This window comes from Embiotoca jacksoni, unplaced genomic scaffold (assembly GCF_022577435.1).
Source record: "Embiotoca jacksoni isolate LCO1_2020_lvr unplaced genomic scaffold, fEmbJac1.0.p SCAF_27, whole genome shotgun sequence".
NCBI classification, from domain to species: Eukaryota; Metazoa; Chordata; class Actinopteri; family Embiotocidae; genus Embiotoca; species Embiotoca jacksoni.
The window spans coordinates 1,674,413-1,696,954 of NW_027185378.1; the positions used below are offsets into that span (position 1 = coordinate 1,674,413).

Genomic DNA, 22,542 nt, shown 5'->3' on the forward strand with positions numbered 1-22,542 from the left:
ACACCAACTAAAGGACTCGATTAAATCTCGCCATCCGGTCTCATTAGATGTCGTTATTACACAAACTCCCATTTCACTTGGGAAACCCCCGGAAGACAGATGCGATGAAGACGGAAGATAAAGACCGAGTTTAATCTCTGCGACTCTTCAGTGTCTCCTCGGAGCTGCTCACCTGGCTGTGCGGGGGCCGGGCCCCCTGCTGGGTTCTTAGCCCAGGGGTTAGTGTCTCGAGCGGGCAGAGCGGGAGGCAGAGCTGGGGGGTTAGCGGTAGCGGCGGCGGCGGCAACAGATGATGCAGGGAAGGCCGGAGTCGTGCCGTTCACTACAGCAGAGCAGAGACAGAAGCTAAAGGAAGGGCCGTTCATCTTTAGTGAGACATGCTGAGTGTGGCTGCGCAGTTAAGAAGCACAAACAAGTGTTAGAAACTCAGCTGTGTAAAAGAAAAAAATGTGAGGAGGGCAAACGTTCTCGAAATAAAAAAATCTTAATTAACAGCAGCACAATCGTGAAGTGGATTGACTTCCTGTGTGTGTGTGTGTGTGTGTGTGTGTGCGTGCGCACGCACGCGCACGGGTGGGGGGGGAGGGCCTACGCAGTTCTCTGCTCTCTGACTGTTTTCATATTCAGTTAATGCACCTTTACAAGAAACCTGACAAAAGTAACCTTCTAACTCGGCCTCTCAGAATTACTGCAAATCATTTCACATCATCTGTTTAAAAAAAATGAATCTGTCAATATTTCCAAGTCGTCTTGTTGCACCTTCTTCTTCTTCTGCTCTGGTTTAAAGGCACACGAGTCTATAAAGGGGGCTGTGGCTCAGACGGTAGAGTGGGTTGGACACTAATCGGAAGGTTGGTGGTTCGATCCCCAGCTCCTCCTGTCCATATGCCTAAGTGTCCTTGAGCAAGACACTGAACCCTAAGTTGCTCCCGATGGTGTACCATCAATGTGTGAATGTTCTCCTGATGGCAGCACCTTGCATGGTGATCTGTCTCATTAGTGTGTGAATGGGTGAATGGGAAAACCATGTTAAAGCGCTTTGAGACCGAAAGGTGATAAAGCGCTATACGAGGACAGACCATTTATCGCTTCACTTCTCATCAGCCCCTCCAGAATTTCTCTGGGTTTTTTTTCTATTGTTGTGATTAAAAAAAAACCAAAAAAAACGTTTGATTTTGTAGCTTTTCTCAAAAAGTTTGATTTAATTTATTTTTTGGGTTTTTTTTTTGCAGTGAAATTGCAGGAATTAGCAAACTGAGGAACAAAACTTGCAAATGTTTGTAACGATCTAATAAAGACTAATACGTGATGACTTCCTGTGATAATAATCCTTCTGATTTGTAATCTGCTTTAATTTCCTTTTAAACAGAAATTAATTTGGGGCTCAAAGTGATAACAACTCTCGTGCTACACGCGGCAGAAGTGCGTTTACATGCGCGTGTTTATAACTGCAGGTTGTACCTGGTGCTACAGGAGACTGCGGGGAAGAAGCCGGTTTGGGCATCGGGGCCGAGGAGAACGGATCCTCTGGAGGTCCACTGAAAGCCGAGGTGATCTGAGTGCACAGTGAGCTGATGCTGTCGCCTTCTCCTTCCACCTCCGGGACTGGAAGAGGAGCAGATGTACAAACGTCTGAGCTGGGACTGCGTGTTTGGGACATTTCTGAAATCTCTTTTTCCTCCGCAGGCCGAAAGCTGGAAGGTTCTCAGACAGCTGAGGCTGATGACATCATCCCCGACTCACCTGTGTTCTTGCTGGGGAAGTCGGACTTGCGCTGCATGTTGGAGGGCAGCTCGTTCATGCGCAAAGACATCTGTCTTTTGAAGGGGGACGTCTTCTGACTGAGGGCCGGGAAGCCTCTGAAGGAGCCCTGCCTGGCCAGGGCCTCGGCCGGTGCGTGTCTGCGGGGGATCGCCTGAGGCCCCAGCGTGGCGGCGGACAGCGGCGGGGAGGACGACGGGGACGGCGAGCCGCCCGTCTGGTGCACGGAGGGGTTCGTCCCACTGGTGGCCGAGTTCCCGGCGACCTTGGCATCCGTCTCTGCTGCTGGAGGACGGAACAATGTTCAGGCAATCATCCTCAAGCAAATACAGCCGTGGGGAGCGACGCCGCGAGCACCGACCTTTTTTAGCGTCCTGTAGCTGCCTCATGACCTCCTCCCGCTCTGCCGCCTCCGTTGCCGTGGTAACGCGAAAGGAGCCCTCGCGGGTGAAGGTGGTTCTGTTGGCGTCAAAGGTCGCCGTGACGCCGCACTCCTTCTCCCGCTTCTGTTTCCGCTCCAGACAGGCGGCGAACGCACAGCCGACAGCGTGACTGAGACGCTCGCCCTGAAACAGGAAGTTCAGCAAAGGACAGGTGTCTTTTAACGTGACGTCCAGAACTAAACGCATTACAAACAGGAAGTCAAACCAGCTACGTCGTTTAAGGACACTGTCAGTAAACAGTAAGAAGGAAAACGAAGATTTAAACTGGAAGTGTGAGCGGCCTTTTAACATTTTTACATACAAATGTTCAGTATTCATTTCTAATAATGCAGATATTACTTCTGTGGCATTGAAACGAGTTCTCACCGAGTCTTTGATGGCCATGAAACAGTGGCAGATCCAGCGCCGCGTGGTGCCGTCCCTGCAGATGTACGAGAACGCCCGCTCGAAGTTCCTGTCCGGAGCGCAGAAGGACACCTTCTCTATCGTCTGGTCCAGGATCAGATCCTGCAAACACACGGTTCACCTCGTTAGCATCACATTAAAACGTCGCCGCCACAGTGAAGTGACTCTCAGCCGAGTCGTTTCCAAACGTGGGCCGAGAGTTTTCCTGCTGAACGGCTCTTCAGTGAAGAGCGCTCAGAAAACAACGGCTGCTGCCAGAAGGAGCAAGATTAACATGATTGTTTTATTACTTACAATAAAACATGAAGACAAAATGAAAATGAAAATACAAGTTTGGAAAATCCACACTAGATTTAAAATTTCGGAACATTTTATGTCTGATTATGTCCTTGTTCTACTTCTTGTACAACATTTGTTACTGAAAACAAAGATTTTAACAATAAAACTGATAGTTTCTCACTTGAGTTTATTCTAAGCCTGAATATCAGTAAAATCTGAGTTCATATATTTAATACAGAAAACAAGTACATATACAACAAAACACACCTTTATTAAACTAGTCAGTTGATTACTTTGAAAATTAAAATGAGTGCACTCGCCCCTCTGGCCTTTTAGGCAATGATAACTAACGATAATCAATATTCAAATGATTGAAATAAACCACAAACCGCTACAAGATCAAGAAACAAAGAAAAAACTACAAAGATTTGTTATTTTTGTTCCATTTTATAACCTGTTGAACTCAGAGCCTCCAGTCCTGTTCTGACGCAGTACCGCTGCTCTCCAGCAGGTGGCAACGTAACCATTAATGTGATGCTGTTTACTCGTATCTCAACCTGCAGGTGCACCCTGTGCATATTACCAAAGAGGGCCTTCTGGAGGTCACGACCCCGGAGTTATGGAATTATTATTAACTGCTGGAGCTCGGAGACTTCCTCCTTTGAAGCCACTAAAAGCTTCGTGTGCTTCCTCCGGCTGCTCTTTTCTGTTTGACGGAGGCGTTTCCAAGGGACACGAGGGGACTTCTTATTACCTTTGTTTTGTCGTCTACGACGCGAAGACCATCTGCCGACACCCACAGCACGGCTCGCACTGGCTTCTTCCCGGCCTGCAGACACACACACAACAGGGACAGGAAGCAGTTAGGAAACGAGTAGAGTTTACTTCCCTTTGCAAGATCCCTTGGTAAGAAAGACACACAACACACACCTGTAAATAAGAGAGAATGCAGCAGGTAAAAGACCAAAGATTTTTATTTTTTGAGTGCCGTGTCACAGTAGGAACCACACTTGGGTAAAAGGGAACAGGATTTGTCGGTAGGATGTGGTGCACTGAAGCAGTCGACAGTGATGGTTAGAACAACAACCATTAAAAAAAAAACAACACAAACTGTTCATTGATCCCATCTTGGTTCATCGGCTGAAGGGAGAGAAGGCACGCCAGTTAATACACGCGCACACACACACACACACACAGAGAAACACAGAGGTGCCCCACCCCTTCCGAAACCACCCCACCTGCTCACACACACATGCATCATCAGACATGGTTGTCTCTCCACACAGATTTCCCATGTGAGTGTGTGTGTGTGTGTGTGTGTGTGTGTGTGTGTGTGTCTCTTTCCAGCCTTCAGGTGTGATCAAAGTGTGACGCGTGAGAGGAGGAAAAAAATCATAATAGAAAGAGAAACACACTGAGGACACACAGAGCAATAACTTACTTTTGCAAAGAATCCTTTGAAGAATTTCCTGTCCTGGAAGTGGATGTGGTAAAGGGGGAGTGAGGGAAGGGGGAGGGGGCAGGGGGGAGGACAAGGCATGAAAATGTTACCTAGGACGTCTAAGAAATAGTCTGGAGCCCAGAGGGGGGGGGGGTGGTGGGGGATTTGTGTGTACGGTGAAGCGGGGTGGGTTATGAGTGAGCGCGAGGGATGGTGGTGGTGGTGTGTGTGTGTGGGGGGGGGTGATGATGATGTGGTGATGGATCAGGGATCTCCACGGTGATTCCACGCTGTTAGTGCTACCGCAATGGGAAGACAGGAAACTGCTCCCAACCCCCCCTGACAGCAGGAAGTGACCCCCCTCCCAAACAACAAACCCGACAAGAGACCTTGGAGGTGAGACGGCGTCCAGCAGGTGGGGTTGGGGTGGGGGTGGAGGAGGGAATTATCCCAGATCCCATTTGTATTCTTTCACCAGACAGAAACCAACTCACCACAGACGGCTCTTTGACCTCCAGCCGGAGTCAGAGGTCAAGTTTAGGCTGCCGAAAACACCATAAAAAAACCCACAAAAAAACCCAACGACACACAAGCAGAGCCCGAGTTAATCCCCCGTCGCTCCCCGAGAGCCGTGTGCCGCTCTGCTCCTGTTACACGGCCGCGGTGGAGACGGCACTCGGAGCACCGCGTTAATGCATGATTTACCGTGTTCACCGCTGCACATTCATTCAGGGTGAGCTCAGCGCTTTGTTAGTGTGTGTTTAGATGTGAGAAGCACACAGACATGCAGACGATGGCACAGCTAGTATAAGTCGTCTAAGGTTAGAGGTGGAGTGGGGGAGGGGCACAACCTCTACAGGGCTGAGAGTATGGAGGGGAGGGGGTGAAGGGGGGGGGTAGGAGGTGGAGGCATTTCTCCGCAATAATAACCTGCTTAAAAAAAGACAAAACAAAAAAAAAGTACAACACCAACAAAAAAAAAAAAAAAAAAAAAAAGGCAAAACAACATTCAAGTATTTTAACATGTGAAACTATGGGGTGGGTGGGGTGAGGGGGGTGAGGAAGGAAGGGAGGGAGGGGGTGAAGGGTGGCGGTCAGATCAGGGTGAAGCCAACGATACTTTACCTTCTTATTCTAAACAGAAAGCACAACGAAACAACACCAAGAGTTTTTCTCAAGAATGTTCCTCAACAGGTTTCTCTGGTGAAAAAGAGGAAATTTCTATTTTTTTTTTTTTCCAGAGGTTATTTCGTTGCAGATTTACTCCGGAAATATATGTAGTAAGGCTGGAAGGACAACGTTTTTGGAACCGCGTGACATTAAACGTGCCGCCGTCTGACGGATTTAGACGCACCGGCCCCGAGGCTGCTGCGTGTTCAAGATCAAATACAACGGAGATTCTTTGGGCATGCAGGACGCCCCGCCCGGCCGAGGCAGGACGAGAAACACGGGGCTCCTGAGTAACGCCGAAAACATTCCCACTGATGAAACACCTCCAGCACACTGGGCCTCTGTCCAACGGCAGCAGGAAGTGACGTCACAATGACAACACAAAAGGGCAGCTTTGGAGGTTGATGGTGCCGCAGTGCAGCCTCCTCCTCCTCTTCCTCCTCCTCCTCCTCCATCCTCCTCCTCTGAGTCACGGGTCGTAGAGCAGTGAGAAAACTCTCATTACTGCCCCAAAGGATGCTGGGAATGCAGCGGAGTCAGCTCAGAGCTGAAGCTGTCACGCACGCACGCACGCACGCACGCGCACGCACACACACACACACACACACACACACACACACACACACACACACACGGGCAGCCGGACCACCAGCAGGGGGCACAACACACAGGTCTCTGTCTCTGTCTCTGTCTCTGTGTCTGTCTGTCTCTGTACGTGTCGTCGCTCTTCCTCTCTGATCCCGGCCGTGAGACGCTGACGCTGCCGGCCCGGGTCGGGGATCTAAACGCCGTCTGAATGCTGAATCTCACCAGACATTAAAGAGCCGACAGGCGTGGAGACGGATTCCTCAACGATTCACTTATTAGGTTCCTGGAAACGGAGCGATATTAACTCACATCTTCTCAACTTTGTTGCCAGGCAACAGTCCGCTAAGAGTGTCTGTGAGGATGAAGTGGGACCTATCGAGTGTCCTGGTCGGGTCTGACGTGGATCACTGACACCAGCAGGCTGGTGCCTGTGAAACTGTTCACAGAGATCAGGCTGAACCCTGAAACTCCTCCGTCGAACCTCATTTTAAATCTTCAAAGTACCAATATTTAAGCTGGAGAGGAGTTTTGTTTTGTTTTCTTTCATTTCATTTTGTTGAATTGTCTATAAATATTTATATATACAGCTGAATTTGAACGTGTAAGTTGTTGAAACTGAAATTTAAAAAAAAACTAAATAGATGCTTCCCTGGAAACACAGCTGGCTGTAAATGTTCAGTCTAACTGACGGCTCGACTCGTGTCTGGATATGAATCCTGAAACTGTGCAGGTTTAGTATGAGAAGTGTTTTTTCCCGGTTGTGCTCTTAGCGTAAAGAAGTCAACAGAGATAAAACACGCGCAGCGTGCTGCTTTGTTGCACCGCCTTGGAACACGACGCGCAGTTCTCAGCCAACGCCGATTGTTTTTGTACATTTCCTGTAAGACGAGCCGCTGGGCAGCAGCAGCACGCAGGTGAAGTGCCACGTCCAGCAGCAGGAAGTTAAAGGCGACTGATAGAAGATCAAACTAAACAGAGAAATAGTTCAGAGCCTTGAAACGAAGCCAACGTGAGTCAGGTTTTTGGTGTTAATTTCTGCTGATGGATGACTGATGTGCTGATGTACAGACGAGGTAGTGAGGGAGTGAGGAGAGCGGCGGAGGAGGAGGAGGGAGCGCTGTGAGGCCCCGGAAGGTCGGAGAGTCGCAGCCCTGCAGGAGGACGCCCGGCAGGAGCACCCGCCTTCTCCTTCTGAGTCGGCTCCATTTTGTCCGCCTTTGTTAAAACGACTGTAACTCAATAAGATCTGTCGGCCTCGGGCTCCGTGTGCACCATGTGACCTCATCCAGTGTCTGTGTGTGTGTGTATGTGTGTGTGTGTGTGTGTGTGTGTGTGTGTGTGTGTGTGTGTGTGTGTGTGTATACACACACCGAGATAATGTGCATGTTGTGTACAGTATGTCTGTCCGCTTGCGCCTCCGGCTGTGTGTTTTGTTGTGTGTATAAATCTGTGTGAGCTCCATCTTAGAGTGTGTATGTTGTGTGGCGAGTGTGCGTCGTGTTGTGATGTTCATACAAAGCATTTTGTGTGTCTTAAAGTAGAAGGAGTCATATATAAATGGAAAGCTGTGTGTGTGTGTGTGTGGGTGTGCGTGTGCGTGTGTGTGTGTGAGAGTGCGTGTGCTCTCATTTGTGCTGTATATTAACTGGTATGAAAATTTAAGAATACCACAAACGATGCTGGATATTTGGTACCGATATTAAAAAGCCCCAAAAAAGTTCTGATATCAACGTATCAGCTGAAATGAGCTCATCAAACACTTGATCTTCGCCGTCTTGCTATTTCGGACATATTTGGACGAGCTGAGGAGGAGCGAGCGGTGGATCTGATTCTACCCAATTGGGAACCTGAGGACATCAGGCCCCGCCCACCTACAGCAGAAACTTGACTGCACCACAGGCCTGTCAATCAAACAGACACGCCCCCAAATACACCATTTCTTCAGGCCAAATTTCAAATCAATGCTGGAAATATTTTCAGATGGAGCTCCAGAAAACGAATAAGGGCTACTTCAACATCATCGCACTTGGCCACGCCCACTGGACGCTGATTGGTCCGTGGCTGAGCAGACCTTAATGTGAACATTGTGAACTACAATCACTGCCAGGACTACAGCTGTGGGCATAATTCTACCGTTTTATGGTGAACTATATTGTCCAAAATGACATCATTGCACAGATATTCAACTATAAATTCAATCAAATTTTGTTCTGCATTATGTTCTGTTTTTTAATTTTTAATATAAAATGTCTGAGAGGCCAATATCAGCAGATAAATCTACCACTTACTGACGATTAGATTGCACTCTTAAAATATGAAATTACTCTCAAGCCTGTTCTTCAGCAGCTCTCATCGCTCAAGTAGTTTTCAGCAGCTCGGTGAACGGACCATCCAAGAGGACTAAAAGGACCATTACATCATTTTATGAATGAAAAAGAAAAAGTTATTCACAACAAGAGTCATCTGAAACTGAAACAACCCGCAGACACGTCACAGGTCTGTCCTCAGGAACAGAAGCAGACCTGTCGACTCCGGTTTGCCCCGGGCAGCAAAGAATCAGCCTCATTTACCCGCAGACGTTTATGACCTGGGTGGGGCTTTGGCAAATAACTCGCAACATGGAAAAGCAATTGCTCCCCCCCCCCTCCTGCTCCCCAAACTGGAATTTGTTCCCTTTGCGCAACTCTGCAGGAATCTGCTGCAGCAGGAAGTACACACCGTGTCTATCTGCTCCGGCTGAGATGGAGGGGGAAGGGGGAGAGGGAGGGGGGAGACACTTAGACCCCCGACACCCCCGGAGGTCGCTTTGGGTGGAGAACCCTCGCTGACAATGGGTCACACTCGCAGGAATGATGAAAACACTGGGAAGCGTTAAGCCGGCCGGAGGAGGTGCTGCCATGAGTCACGTTAGAAGTGGGGTGTTAGTGAAACGGAGAGGAATGAAGGGAGCAGGAAACGGGATTGTTGGTATGTAGCCGCCTCGTTCCTGGAAGTACTGAGGGAGGGGTTTTTCTAGGGAAACCTACCGTCTTCAGCCGCTTCACTGCGTCCTCACAGATGTGCATCCCTCTGGACTCCTCCACCTCCACGTGTCCCAGGTACTGCAGGACAGAGAGAGAGAGAAGGAGACAGTGAGCGGGACAGAGCTTGTCCTGGTGCTATCTCTGCTGGAGGTGAAGTACGATAATACGGCCGGATATTTAAATGAGTCCAGATTGTGTAGAATCCCACGGTACCCGGGCGCTGATGATTTATACACCTAATTAATTACCATTTTGAGGTCAACTGCAGTTCAATCTCTCCTTAATTCTGTCCATGGAGAAAACGCTAAATGGTTCCTAAAAAAATAAATGGGTAAAAGCAAGTGTGCGAGGGAGGTAAATGAAATAAACAGATGAAAGGGAGAAAATAAACTCCTCTTTTCTCATGAACTCATCACGTCAACATTCTCCTCTGTGATCCTGTTGGACTCTGAGCTGATGGAAACACATCGTAAACTGTGTATTTGGTCTTTTGGTCTTGTGGCTCGAGAAGTAATGCAGTGACCGTGTCGTCTTTTTGGCACAACACATCGCTGCAAGGTTTCCCACAGTACACGAGGGAGGATCAAAGAGTTCAGAGTTCAGAGTTCAGAGGCTGCTGCTGCTGCTGCAGGTGAACCGAGTGCCGGACGGTGACGGAGAAGGAGGAAGCTGTAACCTCCGTGAAAAAGTATCCGGAGCGTCGTCTCTTGATCAGCGGCACATGTTTTTGTGACCGCCGGTATGTGAAGATCGGCAGGGTCACCGTGGACGACGAGGACGGGAGCGACCTCTGAACGTCTCATGGAAGGTGCTTCAAATGAAGCACCCCCCACCCCCACCCCTCCCCTCCCCTCTTTTCTCCCCCACCCCTCCCCCAGGACCTGATGCAGCATCACTCTCTGCTATGTGTCACTCCGGAGTCACAACCCAGACCGAGCCCAGAGGCCATTGTGCGTGCCGGGCCGGAGAGGAAGTCCTTACCCTTTCCTTATAGACACAGACACAGCGAGTGTCGCTGACCCCCCCCAACCTCCGGCCCTGCTATTTTGAGAGTGTGACGCAACAGCTTGTGAGTCACACTGACGCCGTATTAGAATACATGTGTACACACTCACGTAAATACGCAGTGATGCGGGGCAAACACACACAGACAGACAGACAGACAGACACACACACACACACACACACAAAGAATGAAGCAACGCGTGGGTGTCGGGGACGATGCTGATGTGAGGAGGCAGCGGTGGGTAGTGAGAAGACAACGATGAGCAGCAGCGTAGCTAACTGGGGTTTAGCCAGGAGACGCGGTTCGAGGTGAGATGAGTAAACGCAGGCGAGGCCGGACGTGTCACAGCAGACGCTCCTTCGTCGCGGCGTCTTACTGCTTCGTTTTAGCAGCCGGCCGCCGGCAACGTTCACCTTTAACACATGCGCTCGACCACGTCGCAAACGCCTCGAGCGATTTCTGGGGGTAAAAAATAAATAAAAACATCTGTCTGCGGGCCCACTGCAGGATTAGTTTCACTTGGCACTAATGCCACCGTGGGCTCTGATTCGATGCAGCATACACGTCGTGATATTAGATATAGAAATGTGCTGCAGCTGCAGAGTCTGTTGAGGAATATCAATACATTTTGTGGATGTTCTGCAGCCGTAAAGGGCCAATACAGCTCGTGTTACAAATACAGATAATACAACACTCGGATGGATTTAAAGTCACAGTTGGTAAACATTTGAGGAGGCCGATGATACGATGCAGAGGAATCAAAACAACAGCCACAGCCGTTAAGTGTCGTTTGAATATTCAAGATTCAAGATCATTTCTAAATGACAACAAATAGGGACGTCGGCTGCGTCGGAACAAGCGCTCCTACTTTCTCCCTCTACAAACGTGACGCCCAGGTGAAAGAAAAATGCTTGTTCAGTTGATTGTTTTTGATGTTCAGTGTCAGACCCGTGAAGCTGCTGAATTAAAGAAAAAAAAAAACATGAACGTTTTCTGATGTTGTCTGAAGCCGACGTGCCGCTCCTGAATCAGGGAGCGGCGATGACGCGGCAGCAAAGTGCCAGCAGACCGTTGTCCTCGCTGTCCTCTGTGGAGACACTCTCTGATAGCGGTAGCATAGATTCTGCCTCACTATGTCTCTCTGAAAATGACATCATCATCATCATCGTCGTCATCATCATCATCATCATCATCATCATCATCATCATCATCGTGTGTCGTGCTACGAGTGTCTGACAGCAGAGCGTCCGGATTGAGACCTCGATATTTCAGTGATGTGCAGCAGGATTATTACCACAGAAAGTCATTATTTATTACTTTTCATCAGGAAGTGCTGAAGATTAAAATAATAATAAAAAAAAAACATAATTGTTGTTATTATTTATGCAGTTTTACTACAAAACTCACTTAAAACTCCGCAAAAGACAGTCTTTTTTGGGGGGGAGAAAATCAGCTGCAAAAATCAAACATTTCTGAATCCAACAATCAGAAATAAAAAAAAAAAAACCTGGATGACAGCAGATGCAAGTATGAAACCAGAAATCAGAATTCAGAGGAGCTGAGAGCTCAGGGACGAATGAAAAATCCTGCTGGATGCAATAAAACGTCCTCGCTGTCAGCAGCCTCGCAGACTCCTTAATGCCTCGGTGTGAGGAAATGTTTCCATCAGCGGAAGCACACGTTCGTTTTCATACAGATGAGCGCAACTCACCGAGGACATATCGACACATTTCCTGCTCATCGGCTATAGTTGGTCAGCAACAACACACACACACACACACACACACACACACACACACACACACACACACACACACACACACACACGAGTGATTTCATCGAATCTCACATTCATCCCCGGCCTGCAGCACTCTTTGAAACTTCCACACACACACAAAAAAAAAAAGCAAGTACATTTTCATGCCTTTGACAATCACCTTGAATCGTGAACAATCGCCTGTCTCAGCAATTTCAGCTTGAAAAACAAACATGTGCACAAATGCGCGGCATGCTAATAACAGGTCGACCAGTCACACACATACAAACACATATACACACACGCACGCACGCACGCACGCACGCACGCACGCACACACACACACACACACACACACACACACACACACACACACACACACACACACACACACACACACACACACACACAGGCTCCTCAGAGGCACTTTAGAGCAGGGGGGGCCGGGGGGGGACAGAGGAGTAGCATGGTAGGTTGCACTGTCACGCTGAAAAAAGAAACCCTCCAGTGGAGGAGTGAGTGTGGCTGCAGAAGGACCATGAGGAGAAATGAGCTGTATTCACTCAGATTTCATATCTTCACTTAACAGCTGATATTATTCCTTTCAAAACTCTACAAGGCAGAATATATATTAAAAAAAAAAGGAAAAGATCTTTTACTGAAACGTCTTCAAATTGGCAGTGTTAAAAAAAAACCTCTTTACGGACAAGGATTAAAGAAAAAGAGCACACTTTGATGTATCAGTGAATAAAAACGAATATCCACAATGTTTAAATGTCTCAAACAATCTAAATTCATGTTTAAATTTTTTGGGGGGATTATAAAAGCGGGTGTAGGTGCAAGTCTACGGAAAAATGCACACAGCTCCGTTTCAGCAACCGTGCCGTTTAGATTTCGGTGAGTTTGTGATGTCACAAACACGTCTTTTTGAGGCTTATTTTACTAATTAATGACAGATTATTTTCCTATGGACCACCAGAGAACGAATAAGAAGGAGTGACTTCAGCTAACAAGACAGAAATAACTCGTGGAAAACATTTACTGACTTTGTATTTCATGAGGAGAAGTCGAATGGGAGTCTATGGAGCTGGACGTTTTTTGGAGCCTGCCTCAAGTGGCACTCGGTGGTATTGCAGGTGAAGGCACTTCAGCACCGGCCTCATTTTTTTGGACCCAGAAGCAATGTCCACTTTTATATACAGTCTGTTAGTTGGGCAGGTCGTGTATCACTCAGAAAAGAGGATCACTGACATGAATGTGCCTTAAAGACACAGAACAGCCTGTTGTTGGTAAAGCTGCATGAAGGAAACCATACAGAGATTGTTTTTTGGCACTTAAAACCAAAAAAAAAAATTATTCTTACAGATATCGAGGCTGCAAATTAAACACCAGATGAGTGTACAATATGGGACCTTTAAAGAAGTGTGAAGAGACAGTCGAGTAGCGGCTAATAAACAAATGAAGCTGGGAGTGCTGCAAAACAGGTGGTGGAGGGAAGGTGTGTGTGTGTGTGTGTGTGTGTGTGTGTGTGTGTGTGTGTGTGTGTGTGTGTGTGTGTGTGTGTGTGTGTGTGCGTGCGTGCGTGCGTGTGTGTGTGTGTGAGAGAGAGAGACAAAGAGGACATCTGGGAGCTTATAGCAGATGCTGAATGTAGGGTAGTCCTCACGCATGTGCGGCACCTTCCTTCTTGACTCCACTTCAACACATTAACAACATTAAACTGTTTATTCTCAATCTGCACCCAGAAAAGTTTAATTACTGACTCTGGAGTTTTCAGTTCTCGCCCCTTGAGCGCATGTGATGAGAGGAAGCGTACCGTTGCACTTCTGTTTGCTAAAGTGGAAGGTTTTGTTGCCAAAATAAGGTGAACTCTCCACTCCGTCAGCTACGGCACATCCCGAGTGCCACGTCTTCCCCCGCCAGGCCGACGTTTCCCCGACTGAAGCTACTGCTCAGAAAAAACAACAATATTTCTTTCAAATTTTTTTGGTATTTTACTGGTGATTCAAGTCGTTCTGATGCTCCTGGGAGGCCGGGAATCAGTTGTGTGTGCACGCACGCACGCACGCACGCACGCACGCACGCACGCACACACATACACACACCACAGGTTTGGAAGGCTGTACAACAGATAATCCTGCAACCTAGATAAAAGCTGTGCTCCCACTCTCTGAATGCCTCTGATTAATCACAGGCAGCGTCCTTGGGGAGGAAGGCGGCGTGCAGAAGTTTCTCAGAGGAACGAGTGTGCCAGAGAGAGGACACGAAGCCTTGTGTGTGTGTGTGTGTGTGTGTGTGTGTGTGTGTGTGTGTGTGTGTGTGTGTGTGTTAAAGTTTCCTGCGTGCAGGTGTGTTTATGTGTGAGCAGGGAGTCACCTTGACCGCGAAGCTGCATTTGCCGCTGCGCACCGCCTCCTCGTCCGTCTGCCACTGGTGCGGCCGACTCGACTCCGGCACGTAGACGTCTTTCTTCCGGCGGAAGCTCTGCCGTAGTTTGTTCATCGCTGAGCTCCCTGCAGAGTGGAGAGAGACATAATAAATAAGACGCCGATGATTGCGCAGAGCCGCTGTGCAACAACCAACTGATAATATTCAGTGCCCTGTGAACACTTTTAACCACCGACATCAGCAAGCTGTTGCATCTTTGTGACTCAATGGCAGGGACGAGCGCCTGAGTCTCTGGAGGGTTCGGAGTCATGGCGACCCAGCAAAAACAGGGGGACATTTTAACCTGCTAATTGTGCGCAGCTAAATAATGAAAGGATCCCATCATTTTAAATGACTTTACTTTAATTGAATTGGTCCGACATCGTAAATTAATATCTTGAACCCTGCAGACAGAAAATGCCACGTAATACTGTCGAGAGCTGGCTCAGAGGTCAAATACTTCAAGATCAAATTAGAGCAAGACTTTTGTTTTTGTGGCTCCTGGAAGAGAGAGACATAGAGTCCGTTACAGGCACCCGGCACACTTTATAAACCCACTTTTAGGTACAATGAGGGATTTAGGTTGCCCTTAAAATAAAGTGGTAAATAATCAGGCTACTTGTTGGCAGGTTTTGCCCTTTAAATGTCTCTGAGATCTAAGCAGCCACTTTGGAGAAAATGATCTTATGAGCAATAAAATAAAAAATTAAAAAAAACAGATTTGTAGGTTTTTCTCACAGCTGAGATGTGGTTTTGCTTAAGTGCAGGTTCAAAGAGTAAAATGATCTGAAAAATCCAAAAAACAACCCACAATTAATTAGGCTAAGAGCACGACTTTAAACAGTCCATGTATGTCTTCTTGGCTTTGAGAGCGGATTAAGAGGCACAAAAAAGCAGAGACCCAATTAAAAGCTGCTGATCCAAACTAGAAGTGAGAGGTGCATCCATCATCGAAAGGCCGGCTCACGTCTCCCGGAGCAACTCGTAACCGGGGGGACCGCGAGTCGGTCAGCTGTGCAGCTCTGACTTTTAACACGTGAGCAGAGCGAACTCCTCGGCTAACAAGTTGTACCCACTAACTTCTGAGCTGATGAGGATCTGGCAGGATTAAAGTTCTTTAATCCAGGAGAACTGACTGTCCACACACACACACACACACACACACACACACACACACACACACACACACACACACACACACACACACACACACACACACACACACACACACACACACACACACACACACACACACACACACACACACACACACACACACACACACACACGCACGCACACACATAGAGGACCGGAGCTGTCTGTTTGCATAATGAAACCTGTCCCGTGAGCCGGTAATGGCCGGGAGTAGAAAGTGTGTTTGAGGTGAGGCTCTCTCTTATCTGTCCGTGGCAGCCTCCAGCTCTGTGGGCAGCGCACAACAAAAGCTTCCAGTCCTGACCAGACCGCCCAAACACACACAGACACACATCAAACTTCCTGTTGTCACTACAGTGGGGGGGGGAGGGGGAGTATGTCCTGGAGAGGGCCGCGGAGGAGCCCAGCAAGCCAAAGGTCTATCACGTGCGGGAGCATATTTCTGCAACTTAAAACATCTCAGAGCATCTATAAAAAAAAATAAAAATAAAAAAAACCCAAAGGCAAAAGTTAACTTCCTTCCACACACGCACGCTGTGAAACGGCATCTGTTGTCTGCAGCGTTGCTCGCAGAGGAACCGTGACGACCCCCTGGGCTTCATCGCAGGAGGAAGAAAGGTGTGTGTAAAGCACCTGCTTCAAAATAATAACCTCTGCAGGTGTCATGCTATGAAAACACCCGGTCCAGTTGAAGTGTGTGTGTCTGCACTGACGGTGCACGTACACGTGCGCGCGCACGCACACACACACACACACACACACGCGCACACACACACACACACACACACACACACACACACACACACACACACACACACACACACACACACACACACAAGCTGTTGCCTGCAGGGGAGTGAAGTGTTTGAAAACAAGATGACCGAGTGAGAGTGAGAGAGTGTGCGTGTGTGTGTGTGTGTGTGTGTGTGTGTGTGTGTGTGTATGTGTGTTGGGGGGGGGGGTTGCTTCATCCCTCTCTCTCCTCACACACTGGTTTATTTAGGTCATATCATGTTTGGGCTCACTGCAGCGCCAGTGACAGGCTGCATGCTTCCAGCCTGCAGAGCGGAGAGGAGGAGCAGCAGGGAAACACATTAGTCTGCTCCTTGTCTTCGGTGCAACAAACTGAAGCATTTGTCGGAAACAAATATTTTTACGACGCGCACGTTTGGAGTCGACGTTGTCGTCGTCTTGAATTCATTTGTCTGACTGTTACCAGACACACGACTCAGCGCTGACGCTTTAAACACATCATGGAGACGTGTCAGCAGTGCTGTTGTTGATTTGTTTTTTTTTTGTTTTTTAAACACATCTCTGAGAAAAACTTGTCAGATGGGCAGCGTTTAATAAAACAGGCTTCTTCTTCTTCTTCCTAAAACACGAGCAGAATTTGAAACAGATGTGTTTTGGCTGCGGCTGCAAGTCCACCGACTCACCGACCACATTTCCTGCAAATAACTGGCAGAAAGAGTTTTAGAGCAGAAAAGACCAATAATTACTGATTAATCTGGGGTCTTTCAGTTCGTCGATGTAATAATGTATTATCTATACAATCAACAGATGCTTTTTTTGTTCTTGCTGACAAACCACCTTTAACAGTCGATTTACTTATTAACATAGAGACATGCAACAAATCCTTGTATGCAGGGTTCATCCACGGGAAATTATTCAGCGAATCTGCACTCGGCCTTTTATTTTTGGAGTCTTCTGGCTCATTGTTTTGTTTCGCTGGTCCACGGATTCAAACAGGAGTTTCCAAAGACCAAAAGAAAGAGTGAAACACGGACTCATTTGCTGAGCCGCCAAAAACACAACTACAAATCCACGCACATGGTTCTGTCTCGGGGGTGTTCCACGTGGACCAGTCGAGTCCCGGCCGGACCTCAGCTGCATTTTGTTCCCGACGCCTCTAAATCACACTTAAATGCTCAATACTCTTGAACGTCGCTCAACTTCAACAGGTGCTAGTACATCTGTGTTGGTCACAGCTTGCTCGGACACAAGACGATGTCATTAAATATCGTTCTTTGTCTAAAACGCCTCCTAAATAATCTCTGGATAGATTCTGGGATGAAGCAGCTGATTCAGAAACCAAAGGGCACAAACAACGGGTCAGGATTTGAACCTTTCAGAAACATCCCAGGGACGGACGGCGGTAAGAGACCGTTGGCCGAGAAAATTGTTTTCATTTTTGTGTTTTCCATTTAATGCCCTGCAGTTTCTGCCTCATGTCACGGCACCTTACTAAACCCACCTTCTAAATCACTTAACGCTCTCTGCCAGTTTAAAACACCCACACACACTACACACCACACACACACTACACACACTACACACACACTACACACACACCCTCTCATGCAGCATCTTAGAGGAAGCGGGAATGTAAGTGAAAGCCGCACATATCCATGTGCGTGGGAAAGAGAGCAATGCGCCGGCTGTGTTTATGTATGTATGGTGAACGCTGGTGCTCGGCCAAACATGTGCACCTATGGAGGGAGTGTGCAGCATGTGCAGCATGTGCAGCATGTGCAGCATGTGCAACATGTGCAACATGTGTAGCATTCACAGGATTGTGACGTGAGCAACATGTTTGGATTGAGTGCAACTACAGAATCTGAATACCCCCCCCGATAAGATGTTGGAGCTCGCTGCACCGACGTCCACCTCGGAGCTCCGACTCGCGTTGCTTTCATCTTTTATACCCTCCTTCAAACTGACCTCCTGACCCGGAGCGAATCCATATCTACACACAGCGAGGAGCGAGATGCGAGCGTCACGCAGCTCGTCTCCGGCGCACCGTGCTGTGATCTGAACCAGATCAGCACAGATCATCTGCCTTTACTCCTCAACCTGTCTTTGATCCGGGGATTAACTCTGGTCTGACCGATATAAAAAGACTTTTCATCGTCGCGGGGGTAAAGGCATCATGAATTCGTCCCCTTCAGGTCGAGGGCAAAACCCTCGATAAAAGCGCATTTATCGCAGAAAAACCCGATCAAGTTGAAGGATTTGTTCAGCGAAGCGGTTAGCGAGCGGCGAGCCGCAGTATCAGAGGGAGATATGTGTCAAGCTCGACAAACCAGGGATTAACCTGCAAAAAGCAGACTGGCGGGGCAGCGAGGTTAAACACACGGTCGGGATCTCCCGTCAAACATGGAGATTGTGTACAGAACCTGCATTAACCCTCGGCATCGGGTAATTGTGTTGTCTGCGCGGCGCCGGCGGGAAGGCGAGCGGGTAACGAGGATGAAGGCCGAGGCAGAGGAGCGGCGACGGAGCGCCGGAGGGGGGAAAGTCCGGCCGCGGTGCGTCGGACTCGGGACGCCGTGCGTCACGCGAGGTACTGTTTAGCCCCCTTTTTTTTTTTGGGGGGGGGGGGGGGGGGGGTTGGACGCGAGCCAGATGGAGGAAAGGTGGGAGACAGAGAAGGAGCGGGGAAGTTTGGACGGAGGCAGGACGTGAAAGGAGTCCGAGGGGGAAAACGGAAGGAGGCGGAGCAGATACGCAGGTTTGGATTTACACCAGATAAATTATCCTCAGTTTAACGGCGTTTCAGCCCGAGATGTTTTCTCACCGGAGCGGGAACACAGAGGACGCTATGCCCCGCCCACCTATGGCAGAAACCTGACAGAAACTTTTGAAGTCTGGAGAGTTTCTGCTGCCGTCTTTTTATTTTGAAGGACAGACGTTTCTCGGTGAATTACAGTAACGAGCAAAACAAAAATCATCACATCAGTGTTTGTGCTCTTATTCCAGCATTTGGTAGGAAGTTTAGGATTAGATAAATCTGCATTTTCATCTCACATTTCATACAGTTCAACTCAGATTCTTGAAACTGAATAAATGCCTCGAGTTTGATGCAAGTCTGACTTTTTAGTGCTATTTCGTTGCACTTAGATTTCGTCATGTTTTAAATCATGTGCATGACAGCATTGTGTATTACCGCACTGTTCTTGTGGCTCCAAAATTTGGGACGCGACTCAGTGACGAAGGGAAAAAGGGGCCCCGAGGCTCGACTACTGACTTAGCTTAACCTTTTCACTGCAGCTGCACAACGAATGTCCGGGCTCTTGCATTCAAAGGAAGCCAGATATCAACCGTTCTGTATTTGAAAAAGGTGCTTTCCGTCCACGGCCGAGAGCTGCACGACAGGGAGGTGGAGGCTTCAAGCAGAATCTGAGCCCTGCTGGAGCTGTCATGGCCCCTGCGGTCCGGTGCCGTGAAGATCCCTGGCTGCCCTCCAACCAGAACTAATGAAGACAATTACACAAGGGCCGCTTATACTCGCCCTGCGTTCATATACGCAGAAAACGGCCGACAGCGAATGACAAAGAAAGCGTGGAGCTCTCTGAAGACTCTCGCTGGACAGTTATGGACACGAGCACGCACACGCACACACACAGTCAACAATGGAGGTAAAACGTAAAGAGGACCAGCACAGTGGCCAAACAGAGAAACAAACATGGAGGAGAAGGAGCGGGACGTTTCCCTCCTCCGTCGGTGCCGTGCAGCAGCCTGAGAAGCAGACAGGCAGCGCTGCTGCTGCTGCTGCTGGCTGTAGATGTAACAGTATTTGAATAATCTCTCCAGGAATGGAAAACTGATTAATCCTTGCAGAAGGATCCTAGGGATGAGTACAGCGGTTGGGTTTCAAAGAAGAGACAGAGGCGGGGAGGAAGGGAGGAGGAGGAGGAGGAAGGGAGGAGGAGGCTCGAAGAGGGAGTGATCGTGAGACCAGCAGAAAGAGACAGAACGGGCAGCAATTCAAGACAAAAAAGGTCCCACTGTCTCCTTTCATGACTCGCCCCACCACTGCACCAGCCGATACTCTTCATCCTGTTTCGTCCCACCCGGTTCAGGGACTCCCATGTTGTGTGTGCGTGTGCGTGCATGCATGCGTGCTCGGTTTCTGGTTTGGAGAGCAACAATAACATAGGATGTCCCGAATCGATAACCATCTGTAATGCAAACGCACGCCTGCTAAGCACATCCACCGGGGAGCTGTTATCGGGGGGGGGGGGGGGGGGGGGGGGGGGGGGGGGGTTGCCAGCCAACCTGAGGTGATGTTGCCCCTGTTCTGCCTCCCAAAACGGCCGCAGGAAGAGGGAATTTGAAAAATGCTGTTACCGTGGTAATCCAATTTTCCGTCCCCCGGTTTGTGGTTTGTTGTGCTTATATAAAAAAAAATTAAATAAAAAAAAAAAAAGGAGCAAATGTGGATGAGAGTGTGCAAGCGCATCAGAAGGAAACAGTAAAGGCTGAGAGAATCCCCCAAAACTGCGGGATCACGGCCAGGGTCAAAGGTCGGGAGAAGTTGGATGCTGGTAAAAGAAAAGAGGGAAAACACGGCTATTCGCAGCATTTATACAGCAATTACCGCACGATAAATAGAGTAAGTCTCGGTAAGAATCCACATGAAACGTTATCGCTCGGGGCCGCAATGGATTTAATGACAGTCTGATATTGACATGCACAGAAACAGTGTGTGACGGGGCATCCAGCTGCTCCCCTCATTAATGCTACCCCCTAAATGTGATATTCTGGGTCACATGCAACCGCACACAATTAATTACAGTATCAAACGATGCCACTCGGGGGAAGTTTGACCTAAATGCAGACTATTCAGTGTCACATTCAGGAGTGGTGCAAAACAAAAAACACTGGGACGACTGCTGATAATATGAAGGTGGTTTTTTTTCCACTCTGAACTATCTGAGTCCAACTTTTGGAATAACCAAAAATAGGGAGGAGCGACATTTGGTATGAGAGTATTCAACCACGGCATTGACAACATTATTAATGTGACAGATCATTAGATGATCAAAATAAACATGAAAAATAAGCTTGTTAGCAATCTGTGCTTTTTATGCTAATGTATACAAACATAACTCACTACAAGTGATGCAAGAAAGAGATTTAAAATTGTGTTCTAATCACAGACTGTATGTAAAAGTGTTCGTAGCTTCCCAGTCTGAAAAATGAGGACGATGCAGAAGTGCCTTAAGCTGCAATACCACCGAGTGCCACTAGAGGTCGGCTACGACGAGCCTCCGGCTCCATAGACTCCCATTCAATTTCTCCCATAAAATACAAAGTGAATAAAATGTCTCCACCAGTTATCTCGGTGTTGTTAGCTGAAGTCATTGACAGGCCTGCGGTGCAGTCAGGTTACAGCTATCGGTGGGCGGGACGTGGTATCGTCAGGTTTCCAATCAGATCAGTCAGATCCACCACTCGCTCCCTCCCCCTCTTGCCCAAATATGGTCACTTCGTGTCCCAAACTGCTCCGAACTCACGAGATAGCACCGGCTAAAATCTGAACTGGAGGCTTCATAATGGCCACAAACCAACAGGTGACGTCACTGCTGGTTGCCGCTTGGTTTCTCATCTCACGCTTCAGCTTAAATCTCATATATGATTTTTATTTACATGTTTTTAAACCTGACAAAAAAAAACCCCAAAAAAAACAGGTCTGATAAGAGTGGTGACCATAACATTAGGACCACTCGTCATGCCCAGTGACTGTAACGGACTCAACATAAAAATAAGTCGAAAAAAAACCTCAATTATAAAAACAGCAGCAGTACCAGCATGTCCAATCTGGTGGAAGAAAAAAAAAAAAAAAAAAAAAAAAAGTCTGTCAGGCACATCGCCGACTGCTCCGGCTCAGCAAACACCTCTCCGCTGTTCACTCTGCACCCGACAGTACACCGAATCGCTTTATATTTCAGGTACAGCGCGAGTCTGAACACAGAAGTGCAAAAAACGTTACGAGCCAACCGTAATGTCTCGACCTGCTGTTGAACCTGTTCTTTGCTGCGCGTTAGCCGAATGTAGGACACGAAAGGATTCTGAGGGCAAACTGAGCTAATAAAAAAAAATAGTAAAAAAAACGTCAAATTGCAGCGTCAGAAGGAAAAAAAAAATTCGTTTGATATTTTTATTTTCTGCACAACATCTATTTTGGGAGATGTGAGTGAGAGGCGGCGAGCGGGCGGGCGGGCGGCGCTGCAACATGGGCGGTCCTCGGCCGAGGAAGGAAGCGGAGCGAGCAGGAGTGCTGCCTACTGTTTGTTCTGCTCCCT

General features: G+C 48.2%; 1 protein-coding gene across 1 annotated transcript in view; it reads right to left on the minus strand.

The window, feature by feature from the left end:
* The window catches only part of numb (NUMB endocytic adaptor protein), a 37,999-nt gene that overhangs the window by 2,734 nt on the left and 12,723 nt on the right, over positions 1-22,542 (minus strand). Inside the window, 9 exon segments of the mRNA XM_069160709.1 lie at positions 173-322; positions 1,462-1,605; positions 1,744-2,043; positions 2,123-2,327; positions 2,571-2,711; positions 3,643-3,717; positions 4,330-4,362; positions 9,114-9,188; positions 14,249-14,385. Coding sequence (XP_069016810.1) covers positions 173-322; positions 1,462-1,605; positions 1,744-2,043; positions 2,123-2,327; positions 2,571-2,711; positions 3,643-3,717; positions 4,330-4,362; positions 9,114-9,188; positions 14,249-14,374 — 1,249 coding nt within the window. The 5' untranslated portion in view covers positions 14,375-14,385.